The sequence below is a fragment of the Phascolarctos cinereus genome, unplaced genomic scaffold (genome assembly GCF_003287225.1).
Source record: "Phascolarctos cinereus isolate Bilbo 61053 unplaced genomic scaffold, phaCin_HiC Scaffold_4;HRSCAF=312, whole genome shotgun sequence".
NCBI classification, from domain to species: Eukaryota; Metazoa; Chordata; class Mammalia; order Diprotodontia; family Phascolarctidae; genus Phascolarctos; species Phascolarctos cinereus.
Genome location: NW_027555847.1, coordinates 698,696,625 through 698,707,113, shown reverse-complemented (window position 1 = coordinate 698,707,113; position 10,489 = coordinate 698,696,625). Strand labels below are relative to the sequence as shown.

Below are 10,489 nucleotides of genomic sequence, written 5' to 3'. Positions count from 1 at the left end.
TGGGCCTGGGGTCAAGGGGATCCGAGTTCAAATCTAGCCTCAGACACTTGCCAGCTCTGTGACCTTGGGCAAGTCACTGCTATCTGCTTCAGTGAACTCCTCTGTAAAATGAGGATAATAATAGCCCCTACCTCCCAGGGCTGTTGTGAGGGTCAAATGAGATAATATTGGTAAAGGATTTAGCACAAGTAGGTGCCTAATAAACGTTTATTATTAACCAGTAGGTGCAAACCAGTAAGTTTGCTCTTTTGGCCAGTTGAGAGTGGATGATAATAACTGACATTTATCTCGCTAATTTTCGGAGTTACAGGGCACCTTGCACACATCATCCCATCGGAGCCTCACAACAACCTTGTCAAGTCGCTGCTGCGGATATCATTTTGCCATTCATGCCCATTTTACAGATGAGCAAATTGGTTGAGAGGCACCGATAGACCGTCGTCAGGGAACCCAAAGGTCCGCTGCTGCCTCGAACAGTAGGGTGGCCACATCCGCACCTCTCCGGGCCCCGAGCCCGCATCTGTGAAATGGGGACAGTGTCCTAAAAGCCCGAAGATCCCTGACCCGGCGGCCCTAAAGCCCTTGGCCAAGGCTGAGCCAATGATAATAAAGCACGGGAGCGCTGCCCCCAGCCAGGAGGGGGATGGGAGGGAGGACCCCAGGAGTACACATCTCAGAGGGCAGCGCGACCCTCCAAGGCTTCCTGGACAGGTGAAGACTAGAGGGACAACGGGTAACCCGGCCAGGCCTGCGCGGGGGCGGGATCCACGCCAACGCGGGGGTGTGACGGAGAGGAAGAGGGGAGGGGAGAGGGAAAGAGGGCGGGGCCTGCTCCCTGGCCCGGGGCGGGGGAGGGGTAAAGGGGGGCAGAGAGGGAGGACAGACAGAGGGTGAAGCGGGGAGGGAGTAGCGTCTCTCTTCCAGGGAGGGCTGACAGACGAAGCGCCAGAACAAGGGAAAGACAGGAAGAAGTAAAAACCAAAAAAGGAGAGTGGGGGCGGGGCAGAAGCGTTGGGACGCCTTAGCAGAAGCTGGGAGGAGATGGAGCGCATTGCAATTGGTGGAAGCTGTGAGGAGAGGGCGGGACCTATGTATTTGACTAAGGAGAGGGATAGGTTGAAAGGATCTGGTCCCCGAAGGGAGAGAGGAGGAAAAAAAAGAGAAGATAACGGGGGGCGGGGCTTCCTATCGAGGGATGGTGAGGGTGAAAGAAGCGGGTGGGAAGCGTAGAAGGGGCAGGGCTTACGGGAGGAGGGAGGGAGGGAAGAAGGGAAACCGGAGGGGGGTGGGGCTTACTCTTCCTTAGAAATGGGGAGGGAGGAAACTGAGGAGGCGGGGCTTATGCTACTTAGTACAAACCCCGAGGGAGGGAAAGGAGCTGAGGGTGAAAGGAGAGGAGAAAAGGGGCGGAGCTAACTTCTAAGAGAATCCGGGGAGAAAGGGCGGTGGGGGCGGGGCCTATTCCCTAACCCGTAGCGGGAGTAGGGGCGAGGCCTGGGCCGCGGCCGTTGGCGGTTGGCCGCCGGCGGTTGGCGGCGGCGGGGGGCGGGGCCGGGGCCGCGGCCGGGGTGTAGGCGGCGCTGCCGGCTGGCCCCGGAACACGCTTAGTGGAGCGGAAGATGGCGGAGGCCGCTGGAGCTGAGGTCGAGCAGAGGTGGAGGCAGCCCGGGCTCTGACCCTGCTCCGGTTCCGGCTCTGGCTCCGGCTGCGCGGGCGCTCTCGGCTGGGACTCGGCGCTCCCCGGCGGAGGAGCGGGCGGGCGCCCCGGGGGCAGTGGCGGCCCCGGCCGAGGAGCTGCGGCAGCAGCAGCAGCGGCGGCGGAGGCAGCAGCAGCAACTGCAGCGAGCAGCCGGCGCGGGGCTTCCCCTGCGGGGCCCCCGCCTCGGGGCGGCTGTGGCCGCGGCCGCGGCGGCGATGTTCTCGGTCCTGTCATACGGCCGCCTGGTGGCCCGGGCCGTGCTGGGCGGCCTCTCGCAGACCGACCCCCGGGCGGGCGGTGGCGGGGGAGCCGGCGGCGGCGGCGATTACGGGCTGGTGACGGCCGGCTGCGGCTTCGGCAAGGACTTCCGCAAGGGCCTGCTCAAGAAGGGCGTCTGCTACGGGGACGACGCCTGCTTCGTGGCCCGCCACCGCTCCGCCGACGTGCTGGGTGAGTCGGGGCCCCGGCCGCAATCGGCCCGCGCCATCTCCATCCTCCGCGCCGGGCCTCCGCCGGGCCTCCCCGGGCACGTGCGTGCCGGGCCCCGAAGGGCCGCCCCTCCCCCGGCCCATGCCCTGCAAGGTCATGTGGGGACCCGACCCCCAGCGCCTCGCCCCCTTCCCCGTACGGGCCCCAGCCAGGCTGGCGAGAGGCCTGGCCCGGGCCGTCGGGGCCACAGGTGCCTTGGGCCTGCTCCGCTTGCACCGGTAACTTGTCAGGCCGCGGGAGCGCCGGGAGCCGGGGGGCGGCGACAGGTGCGGGGCAGTGCGCGCCGGGGAGGGGCTCCAGGGGTTGTCTGACTTGGGTCAGCATGCTCGTCGTTTCCTCCTTCCAACCTCTTCGAGACCCAGAGCACTTCCTCGTCGAGTGAAGGACACCGTGACTTTGAACTTGGGTTCACATGTCACCCTGGCTGCGGCTCCGAGGGAGAAGTTGGGTGCGGAGCACCTTCAATTTCAGATGCAGGAGAAAAGTTGAGAGTTGGGAGAGAGATTTTGGTAACTTTCCCTTTATCGCTTTAAAAAAAATTCTCCTTTGACCTGGAGCTCGAGCAGCTGCTGTCAGCTGATTTGTGAATGGCGGGTACAGAGTGTGAAAACCATCACTCAAGTTAGGGTGTCACCACTGACCTTTAGTGGAGAAACACCTTCAGAGGATTTGGTGACCTGTGAGGAGTCACAGAAATCTGATCCCAAGTCAGTTTATTTCCTATTCTGTAACATTTCCACCAGGGCTGTCGGGAGTTGCCTTTTTCACTGCACTTGTACATACTCTCTGCCTTCCCCATCCAGCTTCTGACCTCTCTCCCTTTTGAAGTTGTAGTCGTAAGAGCAAAAGGATATGGAATGGGGAGACATTAATATCAGTCTTCTGAGTGAATGCACTTTGCACAAGCCCTCCAGTAAGCTTCTCATCGGAGTTTTCAAAAAAGTTCTGTGGGCTGAGGCTTCTGTTTAAAATTGTAATGAGTAATACCTGGTGGTTTTCCATACATCGTGTCACTCTGTCCATCGTGTAATTCAGCCCTCACTACAGCTCAGGGAGGTAGATACTACAGATGTTATCGGTAGTATAACTGAGGCTGGGAGCGGTGAACCGACTTGCCCGTGGTTATACAGCTAATGCTAATAGCTGGCATTTATGTTCCGTTTTAAAGTTTGCAAAGCATTTTGCACACATTATCTGATTTCAGCTTCACATTGACCCTATGAATTAGGGACTGCCAGTGTGACCATCTCCACTGTATAGAGGAGGAAACTCCAAGAGCTAAAGTGTTTTGCCAGTCTTCACAGTAGGAAGTTCTAGATATGTGGGATTCAAACCCAGGACTCTTCTGGCTCTTGAGGTCCTGGTCTTCCCATTGCATGATATACACAGAGAACAAAGAGAAGCAGGGTGAAGGGGGGAGGGTCTCCTTCAGTCAGGGAAAGAAGGAAGGAAACAAGCATCTGTTAAGTGCCTAGCAAGACACCAGCCACGACCCAGGGCTTTACAAATATCTCCCTGGATCCCCCCAACAATCCTGGGAGGTTGGTGCTATTATTATCATCCCCTTTTCACTGTTGAGGAAACTGAGTCATATGCAGGGTGAGTGACTTACCCAGGGTAGCACAGCCAATAAATGAGGCTGGATTTGAATTCCCGAGTCCAGGCCCAGTGCTGTATTCACTTCCACCTAGCTGCATTTGGTAAGCACTTATTAAGTGCCAGGCACTGTGCTGTGGGTGCAGGTAAATAAGTCCATATGAAATCTGTACAGAATAGATGAAGGAAATCTGGGAGGGAAAGACTTCCTGGAGATGGGTGCTAAACTGTATTCTCAGATCAAAACTGTGATGCCTGTACCGTGCTGCCTAACAGAAGCACTGTTGTAAATCAGTGCCAGGTGAGATCAGCGATTATGACAGACCAGGGGGACTGAGGGAGATTTTAGGTTGGTGGTGACATTTGAATTGGGCTTCGATTTGTGGAGAGGAATTCACTGGAGTCAAGAGGGAGAGTGAAGCTTGGAGGGGGGGCAATAGGGAACAGTGTGGACAAAGACAAGGAGGCAGGAAGGTAGGAGGAAAGGGCAGAAATTCAAGGGGCAGCCAGTTTGCCTGAAGAACTGAAGTAGCCATCATTTTTCATGATAAACCTCACCCCAAAGCCAGTTTCCTGGGGAGGGCTCATGTTCTGCTGTCTGTATCCCAGCCCCTTGATAGACTGAACTGATGCTGGAGGCTGTGGAAGAGGTGGAGGTGAGCAGTGAGTGTCAGTTCCTTCTCCTCTGGGGTTGGCCTGGAGCTGCAGGGCAAAAGCTCTTTTGCACACAGACCCCTCAGCTGTCCATTTCCAGAAAAGGGATGTTCTTCAGGATGAAAGTGTTTGTTGCTTGTATGATACCCAAGACTTAATTCACTGTGGGCATCCAGGACTTCTGGACTCTTTGGAGCAAAAGCTGTTGGTAGTGAAAGTGTTTCTTTTCTTTTGGGAGAAAGAGATAACTGTTTTGTTTCTTCTGTTTGAAGTGATTTGGCCTGTTAGTCATGCAGTGACTAAAGTGTGCCAGAGAACTTGGTGTTTGACATTCTTCTGCTGGGAGTCCTCCCTGAATTTCTTTTTGGGAAAAGCCAGGCACTGTGGTTTAGAGGTGGGTGTGGTGAGACAGAAGAACCACTCCCTGCTCCTGGAAAATTGGCATAGGCCACACTTACTCTTGGCTGAAACAGAATTTAACCAGTACCAACAGGACTTTGGCTCCTTTTGTCCTACTTCCTATCTATAACTAACCCTGGCTTCTCTTATACTCCAGTTGAGTTTTTTAAGGACATCACAATGGGAGAATTATTTACCTTTTTTTGTCTTGACCCAATGTATAATCTCTTGCCTTGCCCTAACATACACACCCACACCACAGGGTAAATTTCACTTCTATAATTCTGCCAAGTTAAAAAAAAATGATGAAGTATGAATTTGAAATCCTTTTTGGTCTGGTGCCTGCCTTTCTCCTTCTCTCTCTCTCTTTTTTTTTTTACTAGAGTCTGCTCCCCACTATGTGACTCATAACTGAAATGCAACAGAAATCCCTCAGCACACAGCATCAGAATACTAAAATACCAATTTTCTCTTCCAAAAGGGCCAGCAAACATACTCTGTAACATCTTACTTGAAATAATGACTTCGAAGGTAATTTTTATGAAACTCTAAGCTGTCACTTAAACTTCATTGAACCCACTAGAAAGATCAGCCTAAAAAATGTACATAGCTGTTAAGTCAGCTTTTGTGTGTAGTTTAGATGGTGACAGGTAACTTTTCACCATCTCATTTAAATTGGTGCTGTGCTAGGTTTCAAAGCAATTGTGACTTGGGATGATGAATAACAAAAGCTAAATAAAGTTTGATAAGAGAATGAGCAGGTATTAGTCAATGTGGTCGATATACAAATGTAGTGAAACTGAATAGAAAGGATGGAGATATACAGGAGGCACGAGGGGGAGCTGCGTTCATGGCCAGACCACCAGAGCTCATGACAGGGGTTTGTCACTTAGGATTTATTCCCTGTCTGACTTAACTGTTTTGACTCACTGAGCCTCAGTTTCCTTATTTATGAAATATAGAAGTTAAACTAGCTGACTTCTTAGGTACTTTCCTCTAAATCTACACTAATACCACCTAGGGAACTTTTCAGTCCCCTGAAACTCTCAGATCTTTTTCAGACCAACTTTTGTCTACCTTCCCTCTCTCAGCTATTACTTGTGAAGTTAAATTGTTTTAACTTGAAATTTATCCTTGTCTATTGAATCTCGTCTTATTCAATTCAGTTCTGGCCTATGTTGTGTTTTTGGAATCCTGACCCTGTTATTTAGTATATTAGCCACCTCTCCTAGTTATGTGACATCTTCAGATTTGATGATTGTGCCTCCAACCAAGTCATTAATAAAAATGTTAAAACACCAGGAGGTCAAGTACAGATCCCTGGGGCACTCCATCGGAGACCTGTTTCCAAGTAAAACTTGAACTGTTAATGGTGAGTCTTTAAGCCTTGGCTCTTCAGCCGATTCTGAATCCATTTACCTATATTATCATTTAGTCCACATGGCCCCATCTTTTTCACAAGAATAGTCTTAGTCAAACACTTGACTAAAATCTAGGTCAACTGTTGTCTATGGCAGCCCTGATCTCCTGGTTTAGTAACCCTGTCTAAAAAGGAAATAAAGTTAGTTTTTCCAGAACCTGCTCTCAATGCTGCCTTTTTGTGATCTCCCTTTCCTTTTCTAGATATTCATTTAATGATCTTTATGACCTTTTCCAGAATTTCTGCAGGAATCAGTGGCCTATAGTTTGCAGACTCTGTTCTCTTCCCTTATCTGAAAATCAAGATGTTTGTCATTTTGTCCTGCACTTCTCTGGCACCTCACCTTTTCTCTCCAGTCTCTCAGATGTCCTTGACAGTGGCTCAACCATTCAGTTACCCCAGGATGTCATTCTCCTGGACCAGATGATCTGAATTCATTGAGAGGTCCTAGGGGCTTTCTTAGCATCTCCTTACTTATCTGGGTGTCAGTTGCCTGTTGGCCATTTTAGTCCTGGCCTTTGCAGACCAAAGATCATTTTTTCCTTGACAGAGAAAACAGAAACAACATGAGAAAGCTTTACTTGTCTTTGTTGTTAGTTACCATTGTCCCATCTACCCCAAGCTGAAATGGATTAAGATACACTTATGGTCTGTTCAGAAAGTCCAAACTCACCTCCCTGTTACCTCCAGGAGCAAATGCAAAGCATTCAAAGACCTTCATAACCTAGCCTCCTCCTACCCTTCCAGGTTTCTTGTACCTCACTCCCTTCACACATCCTTCTTGGTCCAGCCTGCCTACTGCCCAAACAAGACTTTACATCTCTCAGCTCTGGGCTGACTCCCTTATCTGGAATGCTCTCTCTCCTTGTTTCTGCCAGTTGGCCTCCGGAAGCCATCCCTAACCCTTCTTAGTTTTGGTGCTTTCCTTCTTTTAATTATTTCCTCTTTATCCTACGTATCGCTCATTTTGTGTGTATTTGTTTGCATGTTGTCTTTCCCTTTGGAGTTTAAGTTCTTTGAAGGCAGGGACTATCTTTTGCCTTTTTTTTTTTTTTGGTGAGGCAGTTGGAGTTAAGACTTGCCCAGAGTCACACAGCTAGTGAGTGTTATGTGTCCGAGGTCAGATTTGAACTCAGATCCTCCTGACTCGAGGGCCAGTGCTCTATCCACTGTGCCACCTAGCTGCCCCTATTTGCCTCTTTTTTTGTATCCCCAGGGCTTAGCACAGTGTCTGACATAAAGTAGGCACTTAATAAATATTGATTGATTGATATTTTGCCTTATATCAATTTTATGTATCTTACCCTGGGCATCCTCTTCCTCTCCCCATCAGTTGCAGAAGGTCGGGGACCTTGTCTTATTCTTCTTAATTCATCTTTATATCTCCTATAGCATTTGGCACAGTGTATTTAGTAAACATTTCATAGATTGTTGTCAAATGACCTGTCCTTACAGCCATTTATTTTATACCAGTTCAGTAGTTCAGTCTCATCACTTTTATAGGCATCTTCTCCTTAAAGAAATTTTTTAAAATGGTACTATCCAGTACCTGCCTTACCAGCATTTGCTCACTTGTGTCTGTTTCTGAGAGTCAAATTGACATTCATAGCAAGTTTGTTGTTGAAGATGTTGTAAAGTGAGGCCACTCTTTGCAAGAGCCCTACCAACATCCCTGCTGTGCTGCCTGCAAGAGGCAGGGAGTGTTCTGAGGAGGAGATGAACAATTTCGGAAGGTGATGGGGAAAGGCCCCATGGGCCCTGTAGCCACTTAACTGTATTTAGATTTTAACAGGGAGGTTCCAAGTTTGGGAGCATGAGCCATATCCAGACATGAAGTACAGAATCTGAGAGCTGGGTGGGACCTCAGTGGCCGTCCAGTGCGAGCCGTCCTCAGAAGCAGTCCTCACTGACAGGAGCAACGAGGAGGGCCTCTTCAGGCGAGGAGGCTTTGGACAAGTTGAAGTGATTCCCAGACCATTTAGGTGGCCTGTCTCCTGTGATGGAGGGGCAGGTGTGTCTCCTGGTGTTCCAGCTGTACTTACCAAGGTGGGAAGATTAAAGCTAGCGGCTGGATGATTGAGACTTGATGCTGACCCTCATTATTCCCTCTGTTTTGTTATTTTTTTGTTAATTCCCTTCTACTCTTCTGATAGTATTTGGAGGCTTAAGTAAGTAGGAAAGCACAGCAGGGGATCAGATGTTTCCCTAAGTAGGAGGGGGACTTAAGCTTGTGATTGGAGGATCCACTTCAACTCCTTAGAAAAGTACTACAGTCCATAAAGGGGTGGAGGCAAGGAGGGAGTGGCAGCTAGCTTTGAGAGAGATTGGCTGTTAGCCTTAGGGACTGGTGAATGGAATTGGGGATTGGGCACAGTACCCTATCAGTTACATCTAGCAGAAAAGTTTCTAAAATGTTATCCTAAATCAGTCATGTTAATTTTTGTCATGGCTTGTGTTACACAATTTCTTTGCTAGGTGTTTTTTTTTTTTGAGTCACATCTTAAAAGTGCTAGGTTTGGAATGTCAGTTCCTGCTTCATTAGATTAGATTAAAAGAAGAAATAAGCACTAGAAATCAAAATGATCAAGGAAGTGTCAAAATCTGTGGGCTCAGTAGAGAATAGTATTCTCTAGCTGTTGGAAATATCAAGGCTCACAAAACATAGCTGACTAGTCATTGTGGGATGAATTTTTCTGAATACTCTTGTCATGCTATGACTGCTTAAGATTATACCACTGGCACTTAAGAACTTCATTTTTATGAATAATTTTTTCATATTTTCCTCATGTGGCTTTAATTTTGTTTAATTTGAATTTTTACAATGGGGAGCATTTTACTTCCTATTGACTTACATTATAATTTTAGAGATACTTTATGTCTTTTGTTCATCAGAGAGTTTAGCCTTCTTTCTCTGATTTCCAGCCTCTTTCATGTAGTTAATCTGTAAGCTAGTTCAAAGGTCCTAGGATAGTGGCTATTTACAGAACTGAGACTAATCTTGCTGTAAAGTGAATAACTGATCTTTATATAATGATTAGAACCACAATAATCAGGATTGTAAAGGTATCCATGCATAATCTGATTGTAGCAGAAGGTAGCTGCAGATCTTAATTGGTTTTTCATATCATCTGAACTTTAGTACAACTTTATGAAACATCAGCAAGACATAGTTGCAAAAATGTCCACGTGGAGTTTGCTCCACTGTGAATCAAGAAGCAATAGCATTAGGCCAGAAAATCTGAAGCTATGCCTTTTAATATAACAAATAAACTGTGTCAAGTTCAAGCTAAATGTAAATGAAGGTCATCTCATTTTATACATGCACAGTGTATTGTAGGAAAGCATGGTGTCAGTTTAAAATCATTGTTTTAACACTATCCAAAAATAAGTTCGGAGGTTGATAGAGTTTTCTGAAAAGTAGTTTGAAAAATTAGGCAAACAGTAGTAGTATTTGTAAAATAAATTTACCAGGAGAAGAGTGAGGCAGTGTTCTGGTGTGTATGTGCATTTCATATAGAGCTGAATGTCACATAGAAGGTGTGTCCTGAATGTTTAAATGGAAAATTGGTTTGCTTTTAATGGTCTCAGAAAACCTAGGCTAGGATTACCCCATATATATATATATATATATATATATATATATATATATATATATATATATATATATATATATATATATATATATACAGATCAGCTTCTGCAGTGAGGCTAATCAATAGATGAAATAGTTTACTTAAGTTCAGTAAATGCATTTTGTTTTTTACATGGTCAAAGGTCCTAATTGGATAAGGAGAAAAAGGAGCTGCATTGAAGAGGTGGCCTTTCCCTACCTGTTGCCCCGTAGGATTGCCAGGTCCCAGTGTGGGAAGAAGTGGAGCTGCTGGGGCCAGCCAACCACGTGTGACGGGGATTCTAAGGTCTTCTCTTACTTTTGCAGGATTTTCTGTTTTATTTCTCTCAATGTGGCTAAGTCTGTACCTGATGGACGTGGGGCTAGATGCCAGCCGTGCCATCCCTGGCCAGCGACTAGGGAAGCCCCAGACTTTGCATGCATGGCTAGCGCTGGCACCAAGGCTGTGCCAGCCCTGGCTCACTGGGGTGCTCACTCTTGAGAGGGGCCAGCTGACCTCCCAGTGTGGAGAACAAGGGTCTCCTTAGGCCTCAGGTTATTTTGGAGATAAAAGGGATTTCTTGTGACTATCGTGATCCTTCGGCTTTGCCCACATCTAATA

General features: G+C 47.9%; 1 protein-coding gene across 1 annotated transcript in view; it reads left to right on the top strand.

Moving 5' to 3' along the window:
* The first annotated feature begins 1,564 nt into the window (after positions 1 to 1,564).
* PPTC7 (protein phosphatase targeting COQ7) overlaps positions 1,565 to 10,489 on the top strand; it is a 39,422-nt gene continuing 30,497 nt past the window's right edge. The window contains exon 1 of the mRNA XM_020970213.2: positions 1,565 to 2,149. Within this exon, the coding sequence (XP_020825872.1) occupies positions 1,915 to 2,149 (235 nt within the window). The 5' untranslated portion in view covers positions 1,565 to 1,914. The remainder of the gene's footprint in view (positions 2,150 to 10,489) is intronic.